Source organism: Falco peregrinus, chromosome 4, assembly GCF_023634155.1.
Source record: "Falco peregrinus isolate bFalPer1 chromosome 4, bFalPer1.pri, whole genome shotgun sequence".
Classification (NCBI taxonomy): domain Eukaryota; kingdom Metazoa; phylum Chordata; class Aves; order Falconiformes; family Falconidae; genus Falco; species Falco peregrinus.
In genome coordinates, this window is record NC_073724.1 from 33281164 (window position 1) to 33294769 (window position 13606).

Here is a 13606-nt window from a genome sequence, read left to right on the forward strand (position 1 = left end):
CCTTCCTTAGCTGGTATATTCTACTTTTGATAAAAATAATTAATACATTTATTTTCAGTATTTGTTATGAATCTGAGAATGCGTTGCTGTTGATCCTTTTTTGAAAAGGACCTGTAGAACTGTAGATACAGGCATAGATGAGCAAGTCTCCCAGCTGTGCTGTTTTTGAAAAGCTGCATTTCACTATGTGCTTTTTTTATCAAGATTATGTAATCACTGAGGTGCTAATATTAATTTAATGTTAGAGTATGTAGCAGAGTTGAGTAGTACTGATTTTTCATGTCTAGGCTTTAGAAAGCTATTAATAGTATCTCAAGTACGTATGAGTTTGCATGGAGGGGTGGGGGGGAGAGCACTTTGAAGATCCTAGGTTCTTGAGCTGCCTTGGCAGGCGAAAAGAAAATCCTCCAAGCTGGTTCAAAGCAAGTGCTTGTTAACAGATGCTTGTTAAAAGTAATGGCAGTGATACCCAAAGCCTGCCGAGCTGGCACGGGGAGGATCCCGGCTGAGCAGTCTTGTACGCGCTCTGCCATCCAGCGGTGTGAGAGCAAACTGAGCAGGAGTCGCCTAATAATTAACACATCCTGATAGTGAAACTCACTGGAATAGATGCCAAGTAAAGGAAATACATTCAAAAGTTACACTGCACGGCTTGACGTGTTGGGAAGAAAGTATGAAGTGTAAAACTTCTCCGGAAATTATCAAGGGCAGTCAGGTTGGTTTTCCTCAGTTTCCTTTTCAGTCTCCCAGCTACTGTTGCCTGCAGAGAATGAGAGTTACCATCATGCATATGATTGCAGTAAAAGAAATTTTTTTTTTTTGTTCTAAAAGGAATGTTTTGGGGAGGGATAACTTAATTGAAGGCCCTGAATGTTTCACAGACCTCATAAATGAGAGATTGACCAAATATTTTTCTTTAAATATGTTTGTTTAGGGACTGCTATATTTTATCTTCTCCCTCTGATAATTCTTTGTTGACTGGGAGGGATAGTAAACAGATAAAATGGTTATGCTATGGGCAGTTGAAAACAGAAGTGAGAGACTGAGTTTAGTTACACTTTTAACAATATGTTTCTAATTTTGTTTCCTCCAGCTTTTTAGATGTTTTAATTAAAGTCAGGAACAGACACAATGATGTGGTTCCAACCATGGCGCAAGGGGTGATTGAATACAAGGAAAAATATGGCTTCGATCCATTTGTTAGCAGTAACATCCAGTATTTTCTAGATAGATTCTACACCAACCGCATCTCTTTCCGTATGCTTATTAACCAACACAGTAAGTAACTGCTTTTTTAATCTTTGAGAACTCATTAGTTACTGCTTGTAAACCTGAAGCCATAGCTTTGTTTTGTGGGGTTTTTCCCATACTCATGGCTAATTCTTAATATTTTGTGCTAATTATGGTAAAAGATATACTGGCAACGGGTTAATTTGGTACTTTGCAGCTATCAGAAATGAATCCGAAACACCAGTATGCTTTCTTTTAGAATTGTCAGGCTTTGTCAGCATGGCTGTCACTTTTTAATTTTGTTGGCAGAGACAGCTTGTGTAGTGATACATGAAGTATTTTTAGATGGTAGTAGAGTAGCTGTATCTTTCTGCTCACAAATCTCGCAAGATAGTTTGTAGAGCTGACATTTATTTCATAATGAAATGCAGGGACACGATAAATTCTGAATAGGTTATGCACTACATATTTTTATTGTTGTTTTTTTCAGCAAGCTCTCTAGACTTTCTTGCTTTCTAAAGAGGTTGAGTATTTCTAAATTAAGCTTTCAATTATATCTCTTGTCTCCCTCTACTACTTATTCCCTGCTTATGAATGAATGCTAGTCATCCTTTATCATTAAGATCTGTTTAATTTCTTGTTACTAATAAACTTTTTTATTCGTATTACAGAGTGAAAGGAGTTACTTGCAGTTCCTATTAACCAGTATGTGCAACCATGCAGAAAATTATCTGTATAAAGTTAAGGGCAGTCCTGTGATCTAGTGTATTCCGTGCCTTTTAGCTCTAGAGCTTCATTCTCTGCCCAGTATTCTGCTTTTATGAGCTCTTAGAAATTGTAGTACGCTACAGAGAATGCGGATGCTAGAGTACTGTACTGTAAGGTATTTTACTACGAGTTGTGTGTCTTTCCAGTAACCTTTTATGTGACTAACAAATGCCTTGCTGTGTGGACACAAAACTCTTAATGTGGCAAAGCATACAAAATGACATAAATGTGCAGTTTATTCTTTACTTGTACCTGGGCAGACAAATGACAGATGTAAAACCAAGTTAAGTTAAAAGGCTGTCATAGAAGAGTTCTAGCAATAAGTAAAAACATTGTCCTAATAGAAGTTGTGGGCCAAGTGCTAGCATAACTTGCACTAGTTCTAAAATCTTAAACTTCTCATTGAACTGAAATGGCTTTTCCTGTGGACAATTTGATTATTTAAAAATGCCTGTAGATGCTTAAAGTTTAGTTAATGTTGTACAAGTTCTCTGTGTTAAGCAATGTTAGTGATTTGTCCATGATGGCAAACATTAATCTTGAAACACTGATGAAAAAGGCAATTGGAAAGCAGAATGAAGAAACGGAGTTTTATGTCGTTTGCATTCTTGTTTGATACATTATCGACAGACTGTTTCTTACAGCGCAGTTCTACAAGGTGCAGTGTGCCAGTGTATTAGTTAGCCATGACTGGAATAGGAAAAGCTTTCAGGTCCTCACTTTTGCTCACCTCATACTGCATCAGTTTCACATCAGGGCTGACTAACCTGCTAAAGCAGCAGAAAATCACTTCTGCAAAAATGTGTAAAACCTTTCTACTTCTTTGAGAGCTAAACTCTCTGTGAAGGATCTGGTGAGTGGCAGACCCTTGTGCAAAGGCGAGAGCAGGGAGTATACTGCTGAGAGTCAGGGAGAAAGTAAAGTGAGTTGAGACCTGTGTGCCAGCTGTGAAATTACAGGTTAGGTGAGTGCAAAAGGCTTTTAATGCTTAGAGTTCCTCAGTCCTTTTTACTGTAACATTTTCATTGTTGTGAGTGCTTCTGTTCTGACATAATGGTATGAGTGAAGCATTTTACAGTTTAGTTTTATCTAATTTTTAATAGTCCACTTTGAAATGCAGGTTTTCACTTTAACCCTCCCACACCAGTATTTGTTTTAATAGTCCTAGCTATACAAAAAAAAAGGGGGGGGGGGGGGGAAGGGGGGGAAGAGGAGGAAGGAGGCAAGTAGTCTTCCTAAACAAGGATTCTGACAATTTCCTGGAGAATCTTTTTACAAAATGATGTACTATCCAGTAGGTTTCAGATACCATCCTATTTAAACTTTCTGGGCTGCCTCAAGTGTAATACACAATTTACTGCCATTTCTTTTTCCTTTCAGCACTTCTTTTTGGTGGAGATATTAATCCTGCTCATCCCAAACATATTGGAAGTATTGACCCTAACTGTAATGTGGCAGAGGTGGTTAAAGGTAAGATGAAGTTAATTCTTCTGTTGATAAAAAAACCCCACAACTTAGAATATATCTAAATATGTTACTGAGATACAAGAGACTGAAGGAGATTTAAATTCATTTAATAAAATAAAAAAAGTAGTTCTGCAGTTGCTTACAGTGAAGTCATGGGTTTGTGGAGGCTTTCTTATGTGTTAATGAGAATAGAGAAACTTCTGTTATATTAACAGAACTAAGAAAACAACTGAAATTTTTAATAACTTTAATCTGTCCTTTTAAGTATTAAGTGTCTAAGTGTTCTGTTAAACTTTAGTTTTCTTCTGCCCTAAAATACATAGAAACGATTTCTCATGTACTTTTTTTTTATCTGATGCTGGTACTAAAGAAAATTGAGAGTAAGTAAAATTTTTCAATTTGTTTAATTAGCCCTTGCAGTAAAGTGTCCTCAAGAATACTGATATTCCAGTGAAACTCCCCATTGCTATGCATATCTGATCATGATCTGCCACAGCTGTGTTAGAAATCCTGTTTGCTTAATAAATCCTGTGTGCTTAGTGTTGTGAGTTTTCATACGCTTTCAGAACGTTAGTAAGTAGGCTTGAGACAATGCTGCTTCAAGAACTTGTACGTTGAAGGTTCACGCTCTGTGTGTGTCTCTTTACAAATACAGGCCTTGCTGTAGGAGTCAGTTCTATGCTCTGTCCTTTACTGATGTTGTGCAGCTGCAAGAGGGGAAGGATGTGTTTCTCCCCTTGGCTTTCTCTCACCCTTTGGTGAAGTAAGAGGGAGACCTTTCTGATGCCAGACTCTGACCTGTGTGATAGCTTGCTTTGTAGGTGCTTTTTACTGTTACAAAGCAGTCTTGGCTTCTAGCTCTTAAGGCGGCCTTTTTTCAGCAGTTTTCTTTTGGTTGATCTTACTCCACTTTGACTATGCATTGTATATATCACAGTTGTGTTGTTTATTTAGATATTCCCTTTAATACCAATGTTTGATCTATCTTGATCATCAAATTCATAGTTGCTGCCTTTGACAGAGGAACGCATAGTGTGAGAAGGTTCTCAGTCCAGTTTTTGAGCCAGTAGCTGAAATAGATCTTCCACATCTGAAGAAGTAATCGCTAACAAAACAAGGGCATCACAAACAGTGTACAGTATTGTTTCTCAAAGAAACAAAATGTCCTTAAAGATGGAGTGTCTAGAGTCAAGGTGGTTGAGGCCATTTCCTTGTAGAATTGGTGAACGGATTATCTTACATTCTGTATACGGTGCTAGCTCCAAAACATTCTGGTTCACAGGGAACATTCTGAGATATTTGTCAGAGTTAAGATGGTGATTTTTGGCACCATATGTGGCAGCCACGAGCTCTGTATGTCCTTCAGATATTGAAGAAATTATTTAAACAGCCAATTCTTACCTCAAGCAGCTCCACAAAGCATTTTGTCTGGAACTGTCTGAGGTGGGTCTTGGTATCTCGCTGACTATCCTACAGTAAGTATTTTGAGCTGACAACAAATGCAGGCTTGTTCCTGGAGTAAGGATTTTAGATGTACTAATAGATCCTTCACTCCTGTTGCTACCTGCCTTCAGCCATGACATAAAGCCTGCTATGAACTCTGCAGTCTCTTCTAAAGACTTAGGACTCTGTCAAAGAGTTGGCTTTTAAAGGAAGGTAAAATGTGAGACTGCACAGAGTCTGTCTGACACTGTTTTGCTCATGGATGGATGTTTTACTAGATCATGAAGTTATAGTGTATTCCCGTTCATCTCGAGGGTGGTAAGGTGGCTGCTTCCTGAAAATGGATGAGAGTTCTACATTAAATTTAGGTAGGCTAAATTGATTTATTCAGAGCCTCTTTGTTCTCTCAAGGTTTGCGTAGTGACTGTCTGCTCCACATCTGTGTACTGAGGGCTTTTGGGTTATTCCCATGCAGTTATTGGTTTGCTTTTTAGAGGCCTTGAAGTTTTTCGCTGCAATAAGAATCCCAACACCTGTCCCCTGGATCCCTACCTGGTTTTCACTTCTGTGATGTGGAAACTCTTTGAAATGTGCTATTGTATTCCTTTTTCCATGTAGGTGGAACATTGCTATCTTCAGCTTTTGATAACTGAGCCAATATTGTGGCTGTGCTTCTTGCACCCCTTTCTATTAAAGCACAGGGTTACTGCCAAGACCATCAGAAGTTCTGACATGATTAAGTCTAGGTATTCCAGCATCTTTTTTCCTAAATTATGCACATACCAGGCTGAGGTTCTTTGTACAGCTTTGGATATTAAATGGGATTTTGATCTTTTTACTAGGACACATTTTATTGTGTTAATGACAGGACTGTTTTAGAAAGTCTTTGGAGCTGACCATCTTGGCATAAGATTCCTATGAATAGCTGATTTTATGAGATGTTCTTGGTCAAGTCCTGGGAACATTTCCAGTGTTCATTAGCTCCATTTTACTAGACCTCAAGCAGCATTTGTGTTAGTGTTGTGTGATACATCCAGCCCTGCAGATGCCAGAAAAACTGGTAGAAATTTTTTTTCAGATAACGGGACATTATAGATTATTTCTGTAGGCATCTTGAAGGAGGACAATTACAGGTAACTAGCCCTTTCTGGAAACCAGTGATTTTACTTTCTTTGTGCTTGTCACATAGCTCTGAGTCTTGGCAGTGACTTGGCAGTAGTGTCACTTTGGGCAGGAGGAAGAAGGTACATGTAGGATGAGGTCAAATGCAATTCTTATGGTATCTTAGCAAGTTTCTCTCTGCTTACAGAACTGCCCATCTGTTTATCTGCTTGCTTTTAGCTCATGTTTATTATGAGTAAGCCACTTTTAAAGTAGCCGAAGCAATGTGGTTAGAACATCAAGTTTATAGCTTCTCTTTTAGAGACAAGCAGCAAGTCTTAAATTTTTGCAAATGATGTACCAGTGAATATTTAAGCTACTAAGAAATCTTTCAAACAAGAGGTGACTTAAATTTTCTTGCTGTGTTTTGACAATACGTCAAGCCTGATTTGGATTACGAGGAGGCTTTCTTTTTTTTGTTCAGTAGGAAGGAATGAAGAATCTTAATGATTCCAGCTTTCCCCTCAAAAGACCTTGAAAAATCAAGTATTGTAAACAGTATTGTGTTTAGAAAAACTGAATTTATGGTTGCAAGGTCATCCTTTTTTTTTATTTGAGTTGGAAAGAACAAACATTACAGTGTGATCAGGACATGACAAATAAGTACATATTATGGTCAGCTTAAGATTATACTCTCTGTTTTTCAAGCCCTGAAAAAAGACAAAAAATAGCTTCTCTCTAGTAATCTGCTTAGAGTTTTAAATAGAATTTGCCCTTTCTTGGCAAATGGGCTATAAGCACACAGAAAAATGGAGCAGAATGGATACTGGTTTCATACTTTAGTTACTAAAATGAGTGTTCTGCTTGTAGTCTTTCACGTACAGGATGAGTTTTGCTAGACAACTCTAGATGTATTTGATAAGTCAATGTTCTGTTGTTTTGTAGATGCTTATGAGACAGCTAAGATGTTATGCGAACAGTACTATCTGGTGGCGCCTGATCTGGAAGTTGAAGAATTCAATGGTAATTGTGCAATTAGTTTCCCATTTAAGTGATGTATGTAAAAAAAAAACAAAACAACACAAAAACAAAACAAAAAAAAGCAACATTTGTAACATCAGCGATTTCTAGTTTTGTTAACTGTAAGTTACGATTAGAACTCTGCAGTGCTATATGCAGATTTACTTTTCTTACGTGTCCGCATGGGCACCAGAATTACAGTTTATCATCATGGCACATCTACTTCTTGATGCTGAATGCAGTGTGCTATCTGCTGAATTTGCTGTTACTTAAAGGAAAATAAGGTGATCAAGAATCCTCATAATTGGGAAGGAAACATGCCTGTCTTCTAACTAATCTTTAAAAAAAGCTGAAATTTGCTTCATTTTGAAGTATGTTTATAAATTCCACTGTCAGTCTCTGCACCAGCGGTAAGCTTTTCTGTGTAAGATGGCAAAATTAGACATTTGTTTCCATGCTCTTATCTTGTAAGTCCTATCGTAAACTTCTCACATGAACATTATTTCAAGTTGATTGGAAAGATAAGGATTGGATGCTGTGAAATTGATGAGACAGTCCTTGTCAGTGTATGGACTGATTTTTGTTCATAATTTCTATTGACAAAAGGTAAGTTGTCTTTTTTAAGTTAAAAGAATAAATTGTTTTGAGTGATCCTCTCACAAACTTGGGACAGCTCTCCAAACATAAGACTAAGATGTTTTCAGACTCCAACAGGGAATTTAAAAAGTCTCAGAAATAGGTAACACTCAAAATGGAGTGTATGATATATGGGAACACGTGTTGCTTAAAGTATTGTGGAAATACTTCTCTAAACAAAGTGATATTGTCAATGCTGATGCATCTCTACCAGCCCCCTCTCCCAAAACCAAAGGGCCCAACCTTCCCCGTTCCCACACTGAGTGATTTTTAGAGCTAAAAGTACCGAGTGCTGCAGCAGAGGAATGACTGCAAAATTCATTTGAAGGCCTAAGTGAAAAGATGCAACAGTAGAGAAAACAAGTTGCTGGATCTTATTAAAAATGTGAGGAAAAAAATACTGGCTTCCTTTTAAACTAGATTATCAACATGAGGAAAGTGACTTTGCAAATTACCTCACAAGAGCAACAATAACATGTTTTCTGTGCGTACTCTGTGCTTCAAGTGAGTACAAATTGGTCAACCTTGGTTTTGGTGATGCATAAGAGAACTGGAGTATGGACTGACAAAATTAATGTAATAAAACAGCAAGTTGCCTTGCAACTAAATATGCAGAGCATTGTTTTGGTGGTCTTTTCTGAAGAGTTTTCCCTATTGTGTATCTTAAAATAATAGCTGGTATTATCAACCCTCAGTGCCAAAAAGGATGAAGTTGATGTGTTCTGTGTGCATGTTTGTATCTTCCTGCAATTTATGAAACAGACATTTCAGGATTTTTCTTCAATCTGAACTGCTGCTGAGTCTGACAAACTGTGACTCTATAATTTAATGCCAGTAGATATTTCAGTGTTCAGGGATGGTTGCATCTTCAGCACCGAAACTGTCCTGGAATGTATTAAATGCGGCTCTGTTATTTCCTGCCAAATCAGTTAGCACTCTACATACAGAGCTGTGCCAAGCCATACACCTCAGCCAAAATACTAACAACAGGACAACAGCAGACAAACAATTCAGTTATGGTTTGGATTAAGAAAACTCTAATATTGTCTGAAATATATTTTTGAAAATTTTTAGTAACACTTTACATTTTATATGTTTTAATTATGGGAAAATACATAGTTTTTAGAATAGCTTAAACAGTGAATTTTAAGTGTAAGAACCTTTTTGTGCAGCAAATGTTATGCTTAAATATAGTTTGTGTTAAGAAAAGGAATTTCCCAGTTAAATGGGAAAGTTCTCTTACTTACCATACGTTGTCAGTATGAAACCAACCACTGCTTTAGTGAAGTTTCATATCTAAACAGTCTGCTGACATAGATATCTTTGAAAATCATCATTAGAATTTGTTATTTCAGGATATAGCAGTAACTGAAATCTAGTTCCATGAAGTAAAAACATAATCTTGCACTTTCAAAATGAAAACATGCTTACATACTTGTCTTTTCCTACAGTTTCATGTTATTCCTGTAGATAGAAATTATGCAAAATACTGTTTTAAAAAAATATAATAATTTGGCTCTTCTTTTTTTTTTTTTAGCTAAAGCTCCAAACAAGCCTATTCAAGTAGTCTATGTACCTTCTCACTTGTTTCATATGTTGTTTGAGTTATTCAAGGTAGGTTGCACGTGTTAATATTTCGAAGGGGTTTGTGAACTTACATTACTGTTGAAATTAAGATTCTTTTCATTTACAGCTGTTAAATGTTATTTCAGTTTTCCTTTCCTACGTTTATTCTTAAACAAGTGGAAAGGGTTGAAAGCAAGGCTTACAGCCCTCTCATGCCCTTGTGTACTTGAAATTTCTGTGTTTTTCCACTTCTCCTTTTGTGCTTTTGCAGCTGATTTAACTATAAAACACTCATGCTAGTCTGTTTTTGCAATGATGATGTATTTTTTTACCTTGCAGTTTTCATAAGCTTGCTGCTTTATTGCTTATTTGAGGACTAGTTAGGATCAATGTCTGTTGTGAAAACAGCCCATATCCTTGAATAGTGTCAATTACATGCTTTGTTTTGGTTTTATTTTTGTTGGAACAACAATGAAAATGGAGTGGGTAAGAGCTATCGATTGCTTTCAAATAGATAGGTGGTCTTTAGGCCGTGCAGGTGAACACAAGAAAATCAGGGGGGAAAATGCATTTGGTCAGAGATAAACTTTTCCCAAATAATGGTATTTTGGGTTTGATTTCTGACATTTTCCAAGTATTGTTCATTTAAATCTTCCCTGTTTTGTCATTTGTAACATTAGTTCCAGTGCAGAACAGATGAGAATTTGTGCACTACTGGTAGGTATGTTTTGGTTCCAGTCATGAAACACTATGAAACCAGTAAGTTGTAGCTGTGGAAGGACTGGCAGTGGAAGCTCTGTTAATAGTTGCCATCTATCAGTCTGACTTTATCATAACTTAGCAATTACGTTACCCAGACTGAGAAAATCAAAGCTTGTTCTCAGAGGTGAACATCACTGTTGGTGTTCTGCAAGGCGGAGGGTGAAGGATGTTGTCATCCTTTATACAGACATACATATACACACACACGCATATTAATTGATTTCACACAGTAAAAAATAGATAAAAGTATGTATAATGGAGTTCTGATGTAAAAGTTTAACTGGACGATTCATTGACTGTAATGCACTTCTTAAACTTGTTTAAATACAGCCGTTTCCGTCTTGTATAGAAATGTAGGACAAAAAGCATGTATGATGAAGTTAGAATCAAAGAGACATTTTTTTCTTTTGTCTTCAGAATTCAATGAGAGCTACAGTGGAATTACATGAAGGTAAGAGAGAAGGCTATCCATCGATCAAAACCTTAGTCACTTTGGGGAAAGAAGATCTATCTATTAAGGTAAATGCTTAAAAATAATACGCAGCTTACAAACCTGCTAGGTTTAGCATAGTATGACTTGTAATTTGAAAAAGCAAAAAGGCAAATTACTGTATCGCTTCTTATACTTGCTTTGTATTTGTTAGAATAGAGTATTTTCGGTTGGAAAGCACCTACAGAGATCATCTAGTCCAGCTGCCTGACCACTCCAGGGCTGGATTAAGGGCATTGTCAAAATGCCTCTTAAACACTGACAGCCATGGGACATTGACCACCCCTCTAGGAAGCCTGTTCCAGTGTTTGACCACCCTGTTTGTAAAGAAATGTTCCCGATGTCCAGTCTGAACCTCCTCTGATGCCGCTTTGAACCATTCCTTCATGTCCTGTCACTGGATCCCAGGGAGAGGAGATCAGCACCTCTCTCTCCATTTCCCCTCCTCAGGAAGCTGCAGAGCACAGCGAGGTCAGCCCTCAGCCTCCTTTTCTCCAGAGTAGACAGAGTTCTTAGCTGCTCCTTTAGTATCTCTGAAGTCACTTAGATAATGCTGCTTGAGTTTTGCAGAGTTTTTTTTCAGAACATAATGTTTAAAAGTCTTTTTATTCCTTAGATAAGTGATCAAGGTGGAGGTGTACCTTTAAGAAAAATAGACAGATTGTTTAACTACATGTACTCAACAGCACCCAGGCCTAGTTTGGAGCCCTCAAGAGCTGTGCCTTTGGTAAGCAATTGCAATATGTATTTAAATGTCCCTTTGGATCACTCTGGATGTATGTTTACATTCACTGCAATCTACTGGATCAGGTCTTCCACTGAAGAAATTGTTTATCATTAGCAAGTCTATGCAGGTAAACATACAAAGAGAAAATGGGTTCTGTTATCATTGCTTAGTCTTTGGAATAGAAAATTGCTTTTCTTTGTCTTGACATTATATTCTTGGACACAAGCATGTCTACAGAAGCACGATATTTTCACAGGTTAATGGACAGGATTTTTAGTGCTGTATTACTGAGAAGGTGGATAACCTAATGAGCTTCTCTTTTGTTTGTAAATTATATCTGTTTCCTATAATTGATGTATTGAAAAGGTCAGCCACACTGTTGGAATTATAGCATGTGAGAAACACCTCCTAGTAATAAACAAGCTTATATTCAAGTTCTTAAATTACTTTTATATAAGTTAAGGACTTAAAACCACCTTTTTTAAAAAAAATAATTTTGAAACCTGCATGTGATATGAACACTTCTGGTATATTCCTGTTCAGCTGGAAATACCTCATGTGATACTCCCTTCTGAGATGTATCAGGGTCAGATTTCAAACAAACAAAACTTCCTCATAGTTTTTTCTAAGCAGGGAATTATTTGAGTGTTGAATCCATAGATTCTTTTAGCAAGCATGATTTTTTGAAATATTTCTAAATTATTAAGTTATATATTGGCTCATTGTGACAAAAATGATATAGCTACTGTTGCATTTGACTAGCTTTAAGTGGATCCATACTGATATTGTATTCTTGCATCTTCTCATCTTTGTTCTCTATTACTCTATTGCAATTCTTTATCTTCAAGCATATCAAGAAAAAGTTGATTCTTTGAGAAATTTCCTTTCCCTATTTAGGAACATGCTCATCTAGCGTGTTCTTAAGGTTATTTTTTTTTCTGCTGATACTTCTGTGCTTGAAGTGCCTCCAACCAGCTAATAAAATGTGATGCAAAGAGTATTTCTGGTATAAAATAATTAACAGTGAACTGAAGGTGAAACCAGTTAAGAGTGGTTCAGAGAGAATAAATTTCCTTTCAGAGTTTTAGCAGAAAGTCTTTATGGTACTGTTCTCGTCCATAGTTCCTAACATTGTGGCACCTAAATGCATTGCATTGTTTTTTACCAGTGTTTGATGCCACTGCAGTAGGTGTGAAACCCAGTTTTTTATCTGCATTGACTTGGTATTAATCCTTGACAGCTCCTACCTCTACAACACATCTTAGTAATATGTTTCAAACTTTTGATGTTTCACAGAAAATCAGCTTGAATGGGATGAGTGATAGGGAACAGGCCTTAATTCAAATATAAACGTTTTTCTTTGTCATGAATGGTAGAATCTTTTTTTATTCATAATCTGCCTTTGTTCTGTCTTGCTTTTGATCAGCAATTTACTATATCATCCTACAAGGATTTCCTGAAACTTGTTCTCACTATAAACTTACACCTTGATTACTAGTTGTATTCACTATTAAAATGTCTCTTCTTTTTGTGGCTTTCTGATTGGAAAATGTGTTCATCTTAGGATTGACGCTATTCTTTTCCTTTTTATTCCCCATGCATCTTTAGCAATGCATTCCTGTGTTTATTTCCTCCTATTCAAGACCACTTACTGTGATTCTGTGGAATTTATACTTAGTATTCTTCTACTGTTTTCAGGCCTTGTTTTCCTCTTCAATCTGTCACTCTAGTCAGACCTGCAAAGTATCCCCCTCTCTTGTGAACCTGGCAGGTTTTGCCCTGTGAGTCTGACTGATGCCTGTACGTGACTGAATGTTGAGAAGAGTTGTTAAGCTCTCTTATTTAGATGTGTGCGGAGATAGAAGAAAGTCAAGAGCTGGGAGTCTATAGCATATCTTTCCACTAAGAGGAAAAAGGAATTAGCAGTGAAGCTTGATATGTTATGTATTACGGCCCAGATCCAGTTATAAAACCAATTTGTATGTCAGGCTACAAATAAAAATCCTTCAGCAGAAAGATTCTGCATAAATCCTCTTTGAAGTCCTTGTAGAAGGAGAGTTGCTTTATTGCTTGGTGCCAAAGACCAAGCCACTTAATTACAGTGCTCCAAGAAGTAGATAGGTCTGTGCTTGTGCTGTTCTAGACTTAAATAATATTCTGAATTAAACTGCAGTGTAAATAGACATATTTTTCTGTTCTAACACTCCCTCCCCTTGTTACGTGCTCCCCTGTCTCATTTACGAAACCTTCATGGACTTGGGGAGTGGACGAGAGGGATCTTTCTGTTGATTGGTGAAAGACCTTTCTCACTGTCATTGCAAATGTTGTTTAAAAACAGCTGAGAATCCATGTTGCCATGGCAGCATTCACATTCTGAGAGGTCTTGTGTTCTTCTG

At 37.0% G+C, this 13606-nt stretch overlaps 1 protein-coding gene across 2 annotated transcripts in view; it reads left to right on the forward strand.

The window, feature by feature from the left end:
• The window catches only part of PDK3 (pyruvate dehydrogenase kinase 3), a 56345-nt gene that overhangs the window by 36817 nt on the left and 5922 nt on the right, over nt 1-13606 (forward strand). For both annotated transcript variants that reach the window (XM_055801201.1, XM_055801200.1), the window contains 6 exons: nt 1094-1278; nt 3379-3468; nt 6955-7032; nt 9203-9279; nt 10411-10512; nt 11100-11210. In XM_055801201.1, the coding sequence (XP_055657176.1) occupies nt 1094-1278; nt 3379-3468; nt 6955-7032; nt 9203-9279; nt 10411-10512; nt 11100-11210 (643 nt within the window). The remainder of the gene's footprint in view (nt 1-1093; nt 1279-3378; nt 3469-6954; nt 7033-9202; nt 9280-10410; nt 10513-11099; nt 11211-13606) is intronic.